The sequence below is a fragment of the Carassius gibelio genome, chromosome B17 (assembly GCF_023724105.1).
Source record: "Carassius gibelio isolate Cgi1373 ecotype wild population from Czech Republic chromosome B17, carGib1.2-hapl.c, whole genome shotgun sequence".
Taxonomy (NCBI): domain Eukaryota; kingdom Metazoa; phylum Chordata; class Actinopteri; order Cypriniformes; family Cyprinidae; genus Carassius; species Carassius gibelio.
In genome coordinates, this window is record NC_068412.1 from 13327173 (window position 1) to 13341823 (window position 14651).

Genomic DNA, 14651 nt, shown 5'->3' on the forward strand with positions numbered 1-14651 from the left:
GAGCCTCTTCATGAGTGTGCTTCACTATAACATGAGAGATATTGTTAGATTTTACTCAGGGACGTTTAGTGTCACAACAATGCGGTGAGCCGTCTGCTTTGTGTTTTACACCTCCATCTTTCTTCTACAATTTTCCATGAACCACTTCTGTCCTCATGCAACCTCGTAGTACTGGCTTCAATAACCTCCTCCTTGTTTACAGCAGCCATTACTCCAGTCTTCAGAGTAACATGAGCCTTCAGAAATCCTTCTGATATGCTGATTTGAAAACATACTGTTTAATATTTCTGTGGAAACATAATACTTTTTTTATTTTATTTTTTTTAATCGCAGCATGTTCTTAGTTTGGCACAAAAACATCTCTTAAAGCACTAGATTTGGCTTCATCCTTACACATACTCACTAATAAATTTAAGAAGCATAAGTGCTTTTTTATAACATTTATATAAACTCAAGGCTTTTTGGAACAGACAGAGCTAAAGAAATCTGTAAAGATGGTGTTTTCTACATTTGTTGTTGTAATACTTGTCATTATGTGTGACAAACTATAAGCTACTTCGACCGGTAGGAAGTTTGACACACTTAAAGTGTTAATTTATAGTTCAGGAGGTGTATTAAGTAGCCTGTTCTTCCTGTGTGTGTCTGTACACACAGACACAAAAACGAAGAACACACACGCAAAAATGTTGTTTGCTAACATCCTTGTTCTAATCCATTGTCATTCATAGCACGTGTTTGTACTCAAGTGGGTAAAATGCTGAAAGGTCTGTAATTAAAAAAAGTGGTTACTCTTTACTTGAAACCATACCTCCAAACACCTTAATTTGAGCTATAATGGCTGAACACAAAGACAGCATGTGGAGACACAATATAGGCTCATCCTGGCCCTATCCGCAGCTGTAACGGTTTAGGCCCTGAGGACTGTGCCATGGCTCTGAGTCAGCACACTCTTACTGGATTGCCTCAATACTCAGCAGAGACACACCCTTCACTCGCTAAGACTGCTGACTGACAGGGCAACTGCCATTCTTCATCTTGGCCTATATTCTTCAAATGCATAGGAGGCAGACGTTAGGTTAGGTTATTTATAGTTCACTACGACGGTTGAAGTATGTCACGCACAAAGGCCTTGCAGGCGATTTGGTCTCCCCAACTTGGCCATCTGCCTGCTCCAGACTGACAGAAGCCTAAACTGGGCCTGACTATATATGGTCCATAACAAAACACTAAATATCTAGCACACACCTTGCGTAAAAAACAAAAGGTTAAAATAAATGTAACAAATTTACTTTACGTTTTTTTTTATCCTGACACAAAATGACCAGCTAACGTTAATTAACTAATTGTGAAAGTGTAAATGAGTAGTAGTCAGGTTAATCACTATCATACTAATAAGATCGTAAGATCAGACTGATTGCCATAAAAGAAGGGAAGAAGCTCTTCCAATCATTGTGTTCTTGTTAGCAATGGTTACATCCAAATAAAACACGTGTTGCCATTTTTACTATATTTCTAATCTAATTCTAATATATTAAAAATCATACCAATTCCAAGCTTTTGAACAATATTTTATACAATACACTTATGTGTATTAATACAAGACAACAGCTTTGTATCAGTCGCATCTTAAATGCTTTATTTACCACAAATGCAGTTAATTAAGCTGAATAAAAAAAAAAAGATAGTGTGTGCAATGACTGCTGGGTAAATATATTGTATATGTAGCTCGGCATCCTGATCACTCGTAGTTCTAGCACTGCTGTTTTTTGTTTAGGTTTATTCATTTTATGGTTTTCTTAGGAAACTAATTAATATACCAATGTGTAATATACCAAGTCCTTTTCAGATCATTGTTTGCACTCTGTTTGTGATATTGACAGAGTAACTTTTTCCCATAAAATATTCCTTCAAATCTAAAACAACACAAACTCTCACAGTAAAGAATCAGTGTAGCCAAAACATTTTTTTTTCCTGTGTCATTCCTTTCCATCTGTTGTTTTGTTCCATCTGTTGTTTATGTGGTTATGTAGTTTTTTGTTGTTGTTTCTTTTTTCCATTGGAGGTGGATCTTGTTTGCTATTGCCTTTGATTTTTAAATACACAAAAGTTGGTTTTGACCATACTCATATGAAGCTCTTAAATACAAGAACTAGAATACTATGTGCATCTTTTTATTCAAATGTATATTTTTAAACTTTGGTGCACAAGACTACAGATTCAAACCCTTAAATGTTTAATATTCTTAGCTTCATTTGCTTTGTTTGTTCTAAATCACACTATCACAAACTTCTGAACATGTATATTTCATCACATTTATATAAATTTTATAAAGAAATATATATATAAAGAAAACCACTTTGCAAGTATCCTCAATAACATTGTTTGTGAGGTAAGTCTGTGGAACATCTGTGACAAGCTCAGGCATACCTGCATTATTTTCATAATATGACTCAGACACAAAGATGATTTAAGATGTTACTATGAATGTGATTACAGGTACATTTGAAAATGTGTCTTACAAGCTAAAATTACAGAAGATTGATTACTTACTTATTATGGTTACATATGTCTTACATTGTCTTTATAGTTTGTATCGACTTTTTAGGACAGCATAAAGTGTCTGTTGTATAACTTCTGCACACAATGACAAAGCAGATCTGTATAATTTTGAGCTCACAAAACAAATCATAAACACATAATGAGTGGTTGATGATGCATTTAAACATCTCCATCTACCCGGAATCTTCAGAGAACACAAATAATACCAAATGTTTGGGGTTTCAAAAGATTGAAATCATAAAAAAAAGAAAAAAACTATTCATAACTCACATATAAGGAAAACTACTGGAAAGTACAGTGACGAACCATGCGTCAGACGATCAGTATAGCCTGGAAGGCTGTGAATGAGACTTAATTTGACCAATGACAGGTTTGTCTGGTTCATCAGGACTCAATGAATTATGCTCATGGGCTTTAATCACATAGCCCCCCCTCCCCCCAAATTAATCAAAATAAAATAATGAATTAAAATTAAAAATTAAAATGTCTAATGCATCTATGCTTCATGCAATACATTTAATTTAAATTGCTTTGTCATTGTAACCATCTACAGGTCACGAACATGCGTTTACACATGACTTCAAATGGTGTCAAATGTGCCACTCATCACCTCACATACCACAGAACAGGATCTGTTTTAAATCAGAAATGACATTCTGTTCCAAATGTTGCCCTTTCACCCAGATACACACCCACTTTAGTGAAGCAAGTGAGGAGTTCCTGTTGATCAGCTTGTTATTGAAATCTACGTGCATCTGAATTGTGCTGCCAAAACACAAACACACAGAGAGAGAGAGAGAGAGAGAGAGAAACAGAAACAAACACTAATGCAGCCAATACTTTTTAATGACAGCTGCTTACAGTCTAAGAACTTCTTAGGTCTTCAGATCTAAATAATATAGTGATGGAAGCGGTGAAGTAAAGTATGTAATACTTTACGCTATGTTGTATATGGAAAGATTCACAAATAGGAGACCAAATTGCATGCATAATACAACACCACCACAAGCACAGTAGTATTGTCAGCACCTCTTAAAATAACTGACCCACGCTCTTTTCTGGACTGAAGCCGTTATGTGAGAACTGGTGTCGGGTCCTGGGAGGTTTGGGACAGGGTGGGAAAGGGGTGATGCGAATAGCATAACCTTTCCTCTAGTTTCCTTCCTTTCACTCTCAGTCTGGCCCACTTATATCACGAACATGCCTCCTGCTCCTAACATAACTCCTACACTTCCCACACGCTGCTCGCTGTTGGCAGAACACGATCCTCACTGGAGCACAGACCCCCAGAGTTACGTGATGCACTCGACCATCCTGATGCTGCCAAAAATGATGCTTTCATAAGTGCACACCAGCAGACAAACTGACATGTGGCCTTTCATCCTAGATGGGTCGCCATGATTTTGCCAAGTATAAGACATGTTCCTGGATCAACATCTTCTGATGATCCTGGATCAACATTATTGTCCAAAATAGACTTAACCCAATCCCTAACCCTAAACCTAACCTTACCCATAATTTATTCCTAAAATCAGTGGGAAATAATAGCTGATTAACAAGGGAGTAGAAGCACCTAAATCTGATTGTAAGCCCAAAACAGACATTTTCTGAAAAGTTTTATCTCAATTCTGATTGGTTAATTGGAAAGTTGTTCCAGGATCAGCAAAGATGTTGATCCAGGAACATGTTGTACTTGGTGAAATCACGCTCGCCATCCTAGATGCCAGATAAAGAGGATTTTTACCTTTATTTTCAAAGTGCTTTATAAAGACTGTTTCAAAGCAGCTTTAAAACAGTCTTTATTGCACTATTGCAAAATTTATTGGATTTGTAGTGATTTGACAAATTTAATTGATTAAAGCAGTTATTCTTAATACGAATGACACGAAGAAACAGATCCAGAAGAACTGCTGCAATGTCTCAAAGATGCTTCAAGAAACCTACCTGCAAAGCTGCCTGAAAAACTACGCGCAAGTGCACAGAGGGCAAAAGCTGCTTTTAACACAAAGGATGGTCACACCAAATGCTGTTTTAATTCAGTTAATAGAAGTTAATGGATAAAGAAAATCTGTTTATGACGATATTTTTGACAGCATCCTCCTTTTACATCATTTTTAGACAAGTTCCTAAAACTTTTAACAGTAATGTAGCTTTTCTTGAAGCATCTTGGAGACATTGCCACAGTTCTTCTGGATTGAATCTGTCTCAGGTTGTTCTGTTTCTTCAAGTCATTCCAGACAGACTGATGATGATGATGATGACGATGATGATGATGAGATCGGGTCTCTGAATGTTGTCAGACTCCTTGTGCAAACAATAATCTCACTGGATTATTACAATTAATGGCAAAATGAATGTTTGGAAATGTAAACTGATATTTCCTACTAACACACTACAGCAAACCAATTTTTTTTTTTTTTTTTTTTTTTTTTTAGCTGGTGATAATACTAGTGTTCTATACTTTTTGCCAATACTGCATTTCAGAAATGAAAGTTAAATGAAAACAGTTCTCAATCCAAAGTTTCAAATAATAATGGTTGTGATTTACTTGTTTATTTAATAGGCATAACACATAACAATGCAGCACATCTGAATGTTTTTGTCCCAAAAAATGTCTCATCCAAATAAACTAAATTCAAATGATTAAACTAAACAATAAACCAATAATAAGATTCTATATTTCTTGAACTGCTTCTGTCACTTACGGGGGGAATACATTTTTCACCCACAGTTGGATTTTTGAAATAATTTAATAAATCAATAAAATGCTTAATGATATACAGTATAAATGTATATTTTATATTTATATTGTAAAGTCAAACATCATAACTTTTGGTTTCTCCAATTTAACCCTATATCTTTGCTTGCCAAACATTAGCCTACAGTATCTATTTTATAAGGGTGTTTTTATATTGCTGTGTTAAATAATTAATTCAATGAACTTCAGTCAAACAATTCTGCCACAAAGGTTCAAAGGTTATGAGAACAATTTCCAACCACCTTCATTCTGCTTCTGTATTTGAATATAGCATTAATAGTTCACTGGCTTTAATAATTCAATTTAGGGGTGTAGAAATCATTATAACATATTTTCCCGTTCATACAGTATCTCCCATTTTTGGGAAATTCTCTTCAAAAGACTCTTTCAAACTAAAATGACTGAGATAAAATACTTGGAAGTCTGACCGTTTTTATGCTCAGTCTGTGGGTATCAGTGTGTATTCATGGCAGGGACTGGAAAAGACATTCCCTGAACAGATTTTCCTTTCAAAGAACAGCCTCATCTACAGCACTTTTTACAGCTCCGTCTGTCACCTGCAGGGACCGCGATCAGAACTTCCTGACATTTTCCAGGATAACTTCATTTAACATCGACTCACATAAATGTCACTGCTTCTGAAGGCAGACGAATGAGTTACTGTCACCCCATCCTCACAGAGAGGGTGTGACTTAAATACTACTAAATTCAAGCAAGACAGAATGACTTTCGACACATTATCACACACAGAGATGGTTACATCCACCTAAAGGCCCTCAACTGGGCTCAAATCAGACCAGAGATTGAGGTAAGATGGTTTACATTGTACTAGCACAGTATCAGAAGAGTTGTTGCTTTTTTATGTTTCAGTGTTATAGCATAATAACTAAACTATATAGAGGGAAAACATTCAAACTCTCCTGGGCCTAAAGTGATTTGAAAACAATCTATTACATTGCAACAGGTAATGTGAATGCAGGAAAAAATAATGCTTGAAGAAGTTGAAATACTTTAAATTAATAGGCTAAAATTTAAATATGAACCTTTTTTTTTCTTGCAGATACAATCTCTACATAAATTACATGTATGCATGTTTGTATATATTTAGGTTCAGTTAAGCATCTGGAAGGTCTTAGAAAATCATTGTTCACATTTGCACTTTCTCATCTGTGTGCAATCATGTTATAAGTGTAAATGATGTACACTATTTGGAAAGTTAATTTTTCAAAAAAACATTAAAAAGGCAGATAGTACAAATATTTTCATTAAAAAGCTAAAAGAGCAGGAAATATTTAGTTTTCATGTAACAGACGTATAAAAAAAAAAGATGTCCCCCATTAGACTCTGCAGGTTTGTGTCAAACGTAAATGGGTTAACTTTTGGAGTAACCATAAAAACACATTGGTTTGAAATTAAAACCAATTAAAAAGAGTTAAAAAAAAATATTATTAGCATTTGTATTATTATTACTGCATGCATTTAAGGTGCAAGAAAAATATATATTTTTAGATTCTTCTTCCTTGATGGTTAAACCACTAATCCACTCATTCTCGTTTGTACATCTCATTCTGCATCCATAAGCATTAGTCACTATTAAAACGATAAATTAAATGCATTAATAGATTGTTTGTAAGCGTGTCATTGCTTCTTCGCGTCTGCAATTGTGCTCCTCGTGCTTTGTGTATTGCCCTTCTATGTTTAAGCGGACCAGACACACACACATGTTTCACTACTACACGGCTCCTAAAGGCTGCGACCTTTCGCCCAGATCCGGACTCTCAGTTCAGCGAGTTTACAGTGACACTGCTGACTCCCTCCACACGCCCACCGGAGCCACGCAGGGCACGCACTCCCGCTCCGCCAATCGCGCGCTTATCACGCACTGATCACGCGTCGGCCTTCACACCATTGGTCAAGGTCTCACACACGTTTGTTTTTCATTGGTGGCGTGTTGCCACCCGTCAGACTGTTGTGAATTTTGTTTTCTTTCTTTTTTTTTCTGGGGATTGTTTTACTCAGCTGCTGGTTAAGGCGAACTGAATTCCGGTGCGAGTCGCGTCACTGAACGGGCGGAGCAGCTCCGTGTCTTTGTTCTGCTCTACTTTTCATTTAGTTATTTTTCATACGTTTTGAGCAAATGTCAACACGTCAGTTTTCTAACATGGAGGAATTATGTGGGGTAAGCCCGGAATATTTAATTATACAATATTTATATTTATGCCATATACATTACTTTATGATTTACTGACACTGGCAGGTTATTGCTGATTGTGTTTAACTGGTAATGGAACTGGGACGCATGACGTCAACTCTCTAATGTTACATTGTAACTATTTATCTCACGAAATGTTACAGTGTATCTAAACATTGTGAAGTTCTGAATACATGCATCCATCACCACCTACGTCTTGAGCTGTCTTGCCCTGAGATAATAAACAAGGCTCTTTTGTAGTATACAAACATTCAGTTTCAGTGGGCACCGTTATTCCTGTTAGCCTCATTTAACCCTCAGTTCGTAGTCTGCAAGAAGTCATTGTTTAACATTTTAATAGTGTTATTTTCCCTTTACATTTTTATGTTTATACTTGTCTGTGTAAATATACTTTTACTTTGCTTGCTTTTTTTTTTTATGTTTACATCAGAATTCTGGTGTAATATTCATTAAGTATTTGGTATTCAGTGCTGTCCAAATCACACTTTAAAATGTTAAAGATGCATAAGATAAGTTGTCTTTTGGATCCCACTGAATACCAGTGTATTGCATGCATTACGTAAAGAGTTGAGGCTGGTTGAGATGTCCATACTGCTCACTATATGAAGACTACAGAAGTCAATCAAGTGTACAGCACCTTGCAAACCTGCTGTAAAAAAAAAAAAACATGGATGCTGCTGGCTAATGGTGTTATTTTTCTGAAGAGTAGCGGATAGGAGGGGCTTGAAGTCAGTCAAAGTTTTCCGGCCTCTGGCTGTTCCCGTGTCTGTCAGGGGGTTTCAAGTTTTGCTCACAGCCGTTTCACATGGGCAGCTTGTGAGCATGTCATTGTTTTGGCTTTATTTGGAAGTGGGAGGTGACTTCAATGTAGTGATAGAGGGTCCCCCCAGACGGGCTGTGTTAAAAAGGGCTCCTCTGTTAAACTGTCATACTGCTTCTGGATCCATGAATAGATACAGACAGAGAAAGATTCATTCAGATCCACTCAGCAGCTGAGCTGTACGTGTCAAAACAATCAGAGGGCTTACTTTCACCTGTAACTCATCACGTAACATTCGTATTGTTGTCTTCTTGTGGTTCTTCTCAGGGAGCTCGGATGGAGGTCTGTGAGGATTTTCTGGAAGGGAAAAAGCACAGTGAGCACTCTTCATGCAGTGTTCTGGAATACAATGATCTTGAGGCTGCTGAAGCTCTGGTTTATATGAGCTTCTGGAGTCAGATGTCTCCAAAGCCCAATGCCTTCAAACCTCGCCCTCTTACGCCAGCGTCAGACTCTTGCGATTCTCTCTTGCACCCTGAACCGCCGGAGACCCCGAAGGACTTTGTCTCGCTCTCTTCACTGGTAAGTCTTCTTTGGTTGGAATTATCTGCCAGAAGGTAAAATATGTACACTTCAAGCTCTGTTTAATTTGTCAACATTCACTCCGGGGAACCTCACGGTCCTCTGGCGCCACATGGTGTAGCACAAAGCTCTTATCAGAACCTGATTTGTTTGCTGAAATCTTTGGGAGGGTTTTATGACACACTGGACAGGTGGCAGTCTTGAGATAAGCTACATCTGCAACTGAACTTCAGCACTTCTGCTGAGAGATGAACAGACAAAATAGTACAGCTATGATATTACTGAAAAGAGAAGCCAGTCATCCATAAAATATTCCTCAATGAGATTTAGTTGTTTAGCAAAAGAGATTGATTTTTAGGGATTAAAATGTCTGATACCGATAAGCCGATAATTGTGGTGGATAGCCAATTTTTCTATACTTTACAAATAAAAAAGTAAATTAAGTTAAAGATAAAACATTAAAACCAAATTTATATAAATCTGACATCACAAAATCATAATGTACATTATTAAAAATGTATATCAATTCTAAATATAAACAGACAATTAGCATGCACAATTAAATATACAAATCTCAAAATTTCAATTTTTTTTTTCATGCTGTAGGCCTAGATTAGAATATTTATAATTTGTGAAAATTTAAGTTTGATTTTAGTTTTTACTTTACTTACTTTCCATTTATCGGTTATTGGCCGTAACATTGCCGTAATCGGTTATTGGCTGCTAAATATTTATGAAAATGTGAAAAAAGTTAATAGTAATTAATTGCATGCACAATTAGAGTAAAATATAATATTGGTCTATATATGTCCAATATTGATACCGATATCGGCAGTTAATGATATAGTACCAAAATTGTTTGCACCACTTAACTCCAAATGTCTTCTTTCCTTGCAGTGCATGACCCCACCACACAGCCCCAGCTTTACCGACACCTCCAGCACCACATCAGTGCCAGCCCCCCCCTCTCCGCTGGCTCTGCTCTGTCCCAGCCTCCCCAGTCCGAGATCTGCATGCCCTACCATGGCCTCCATCACACAGATGCCCTCTTCTGGGCACCCCACAGAGAAGATCACACCCCCACCTTGCAGAGCAATGGCAACCAGCGTAATACGCCACACAGCCGACAGTTCTTTATATCAGAACATTCCACAAGCTGTCCACCCACAAAAGACTGAGAAGGTTCCTTCGTCCCACCAACCTGAGACCGAAACTCCTACAAGAGGCATGTGCCAAAACAGCAGCAAACTGACTTCTAAGGCTTATACGCCCTCCATTACATCATCTCCTCAGTCACCACCCCCAAACTCCAGTCCGCCAATCATATGCCAAATGTTCCCAGTGGCCCAACCTGGAGTCATCTCAGCCACGTTTATTCAGAAGCCCAGCCCTGGGGTGAAGTCTATCTTTCCACAGCCGCTCCTGATGGGCTCGCCAGTGCCTCAGGGGACGGTGATGTTCGTGATGCCGCAGTCATCGGTGTCTTCGGCTTCTCAATGCCAACAGACTGTTATGACCCTAGGCAACACTAAGCTCCTGCCTCTGGCTCCCGCACCTGTATACGTGCCTTCGGGACAGAGCAGCACCACACAGGCCGACTTTTCACGCAGGCGCAACTACGTCTGCAATTTCCCCGGCTGTCGGAAGACCTATTTCAAAAGTTCTCACCTAAAGGCGCATCTCAGAACCCACACAGGTAAATAATGTTAAGCAAATATAAGACTATGTGATGTAACTTTCTAATGTCTAGGTTAAGTAGGTCATCTAACAAGTCTTCTGTCTTCTAGGAGAGAAACCTTTTAGCTGCAACTGGGAAGGATGCGATAAGAAATTTGCTCGATCCGACGAGCTCTCCAGGCATCGGCGAACACACACGGGTGAGAAGAAGTTTGTCTGTCCGGTGTGTGACAGACGGTTTATGCGCAGCGACCACCTCACCAAGCATGCACGGCGACACATGACCACCAAGAAGATCCCATCTTGGCAGACAGAGGTGCGGAACCTCAACAAGATCAGCGCAGCCAAGGCCTTGCCCACTGGCACAGCACTACCGGTCAGCATGTTGCTGCCAGCCTCCAACTGACTCTCTTTGAGACTGAACTCTGGACTCTCACTGATGTTATGCAGGGACTCACTTTATGAGGGCATTGCTGCTGATTCTCTCATGGGCAAAACCTGATTATGCACTGGACTCCTTTCTTCTTTGCTGCACATATTTCGCACTCTGCAGTGGAACATTTCGTTTACTATTGTGTAAGATTTATGCACTCTTTTGCCAAAGTCTTTGTACTATGCTCGTCTTAAATTTTTTTTCTTTTTCTGTTTTTGTATACATTTATATGTACATATCTAGTGGAAATGTATGCTAAACTCCACAAAATTAGAGAAAGGAAAATATGTAAAAATGTATATGTGGATAGTTATCTACACTGCGATTATCATATAATACTTTTATTTAATACCCTCCCTTTTTTAATTAAACTACGACAATGAAGTGTTTTGTTTTGTGTCATTTTCTTAAGTTACTAAAGAGCTGAAATCTGTAGCAATAGAAAAATTCAACAACTCCTATGTGGTTTTGGGATGGTGTGTTCTGGCTGTACTTCAGTTTTGCTTCTTCTCGCTGCTCTTGGCAGTAAGTGAACTTCCACTCTCACATTGCTGACACACCCATGATGCATCCACTTCTTGTCAGATTCGAGAGGTCCATGTAATAGATCTTTTGTCTCATGCATCACCGCTAATTCATGTTTCAGCAGCAAGTTGATACAAGTTTAAGCTAAAGTCATTTTGTTTACCGTCAGCAACATTAAGGTCAGTACAAATGTGCCAAATTAATTGAAGAAAGACTCCCTTAAATAAAAACTAGAGACATAGACTTTTTTTCTTTTTATAAAGAGGCATACTAAGAAATAAGTTTCATTTTTTAAGATGTAATTATTATTTATTCCTTCAATCACAAGATTTTATTTATGGAAAATATGCAGTGGCGCACTCGACTACTGCGTTTAAATGAGGACCAATCAGATTACAAGACAAACTGTGGATGTGGGAGGCGCGACCAATCAGCTTTCTGAACCGTGCCCCGCCTCCTGCCTTACTGACCGACTTTCTCCAATCAACTGTCCAATAATGCAGCAACAGCGACACCGTGTGGTGAATAGCTTAATGTATAGCTTTATCTCGAATGCATGTGAAGGCGATATACAGATAGTGATAGTGATAGCCCATATTATTAATTTAAATTGTAGGCCATATTTACCGCCCCCCCCCCTTTTTCCTGTTGGGTAATTTTTTTTTATCACTCAATATAAGATTAACATTAAATATTTTTTTACATAGTAACAAGTAAGGAGACATGTCTACACCCTACTAAAATGTCAGAAAGAAAGAAGATTATAGACAGCTTTCGGTGTTGACAAAACTAACTACTTCTAACAGACATTAATTAAATTTAGGAGCCATTTAGTTTTTATGTTGGTTTTATTCCTACTTACAGGGTCTATCTAAAATAAAATAAATTATTTTAAAGAATCGCCAGATTATTTCCAAAGGTAAAATGCATAACAGTAGGCTATCTGCATGACTTTCCTTGTGTGCAGCAGTTTGGAGACTATTCAGTCTAGTGAACATACATCAGGGTAGTTTAGGGCAGTTAGGGGGCCTCCATGGAGACACTAAAACTGCTGATGTGCATTCCTGTCTTAGACGGCTGGAGGATTTTGCATGGAAATGTGGTCAGGAAATGGAACTAAATTATCCACGCCATATGTTTTTCTCTCTGGCAAGCTGCTTTACAGAATATTATTCTTTAAAAAATGTCAGATGCAAAATATATTTTTATTCCTTTCCTTTTTTATTAGAATAACGACTTAATAAACTGAATAAACTCCATCCTGAACTAGGTATATGCAAACTCTCAGAGAATTACAGGCTTCTAAAGCAGTCTTCCTGATAGCATGGACTCAGCTGTAAATGAAATCACTTTAGACAGGCCTGTGTACATGATCAAACATTTCATGCCAAAACATCAGTGGTTAATAAAAAAATTATCCATAATACTTTTTGGTGATTTATCAATATTCCTTCTCATGCATATTTTCTCTTTTTCTTAGTCGTCTCAGAAGATTATTCTGGTTGTTAACCAAACTCCCTCTCGATTGTGTTCATGAGGTCCTCTTCTGAAGCATCATACATGATAGGCAAGGCCACAAATGAACCACTAATTCCAGAACCTCTAAATAACAAAAAGAGGATTTTTATGGTTAATAAAGGGGTTTTGCTATTCATTAGACATCTCAAATCAAATGTTAAAAAAATATTATAAAATATACAAGTAAAATACATCAATAGTGCTTTTTCATTATTAATAGAGATCTAAAGTCATCAAATTATACAATGTGTAAAATATACTTTACAGTAATAATACATTTGTTCATTTTAGTTAACATTTACTAACTATAAAAAATACTCCTATAGCATTTCTTAATTTAATGTTAATTCCAAAATTTACTAATGCATTATTAAAATTAGAAGTTGTGTCTGTTTATATTATTTAATAGAGCTAACATGAACTAACAGTGACATTCTGTGTTTTTAGCAACTAACGTTAACAAAGATGCTTTATGCATTAACCATCATTAACTAATGGGACCTTTTCTAAAGTGTTACCACATCATCAGTATTTATTTTTATTTTAGTTAACCCCTATAATAATAAAAAGAGAGGATTTCACAGTTAATACAGGGATTTTCGTTTTCAGTAGAAATCTAAAGTCAGTCATCAAATGATCAAATGTTGTGTACAAGTGAAATGCATAAATATTTATTTTTCTTTTTAATTTACATTCCAGACCAGTACTCTCTACTAAGCATGGCACTGGTCTGGACACGAGCTAACTTAGTTGAGTGGAAATGATGTGTGTCACTAAGTTCAGATCAATAATTGATGGAATACACTTACGGAGCTGTTGCTGTGCTCTCTGTGTTGTCTTGTTGAGGCCTGACCTGTTCAGAAAGCCATACATAGGTAGCTATTCCTTACTTAATAGCTGTAATAGTTTCTATTATAATTTATTGCCATTGTCATTGTCAAAAGAAGAAGCCATATCATTTGAATGGGAAAACTAAAAATGAACAGTAGTCCTACCTTTTTATGAATGGAAGTTGGTATGTTCACTGTGTTCATTTCATTGTTGTCACGTGTGCTGAAACTGTAAACGTTGTTGCAGTCTTGGCCTTTGGCGTAGTAGTAAAGCCCTAAAGACTTGGATCCAAACATTGGCATCTTATAAGAAGTCCTGTTCAGTGATATATCAATGTTGTCACACTCAGCGAGGATTCTGCTCACTTCCTCAGCGAGATCCTCGGCTGAGTCCTGTCCCTCACTCTTCCAGTCTGCCTGGACTCTCCTTCTGACGGACACACGCAGATCTGAAGCTTTGCTGTTTGAGGGACCAAACAAATGACTTTCATCCCGGTGAATGCCGCTGTTACTGACGGTTTCCTCTGCCACTGACACAGGTGCGACTTTTTTCAATCTGCTTTTTGATATGCCCATCTTTCAGATTAAACATTTTCACGCCATCGTTGAGAAATATGCAGATTTCCAAATCCCTACAAGCGCTGACAGACTATTTGAATAGCTGATAACATAAAATAACAAGGAAAATATACATCTTAAAACATCTTAAATCCGTAAAGTCGACGCAACGAAAAACTACACGCGACGCGTCTGCCAGTGTTGTGGGTGACGTCGGCATTCATTTGACCAATCAAAAC

The 14651-nt window shown here is 37.5% G+C and overlaps 1 protein-coding gene across 3 annotated transcripts; it reads left to right on the forward strand.

The window, feature by feature from the left end:
* The first annotated feature begins 5990 nt into the window (after positions 1-5990).
* On the forward strand, positions 5991-11365 carry klf11b (Kruppel-like factor 11b). Of its 3 annotated transcripts, none has more exons than XM_052579951.1 (4): positions 5991-6125; positions 8617-8871; positions 9769-10567; positions 10659-11365. In XM_052579951.1, exons 2-4 carry the CDS (start codon positions 8626-8628, stop codon positions 10952-10954), a joined length of 1341 nt encoding a protein of 446 aa, XP_052435911.1. In that variant the 5' UTR covers positions 5991-6125; positions 8617-8625; the 3' UTR covers positions 10955-11365. The 3 variants fall into 3 exon arrangements, with proteins under 3 accessions (XP_052435911.1, XP_052435908.1, XP_052435909.1); XM_052579948.1 differs by lacking the exon at positions 5991-6125 and adding an exon at positions 7294-7496; XM_052579949.1 differs by lacking the exon at positions 5991-6125 and adding an exon at positions 7589-8528.
* Positions 11366-14651: the final 3286 nt, after the last annotated feature.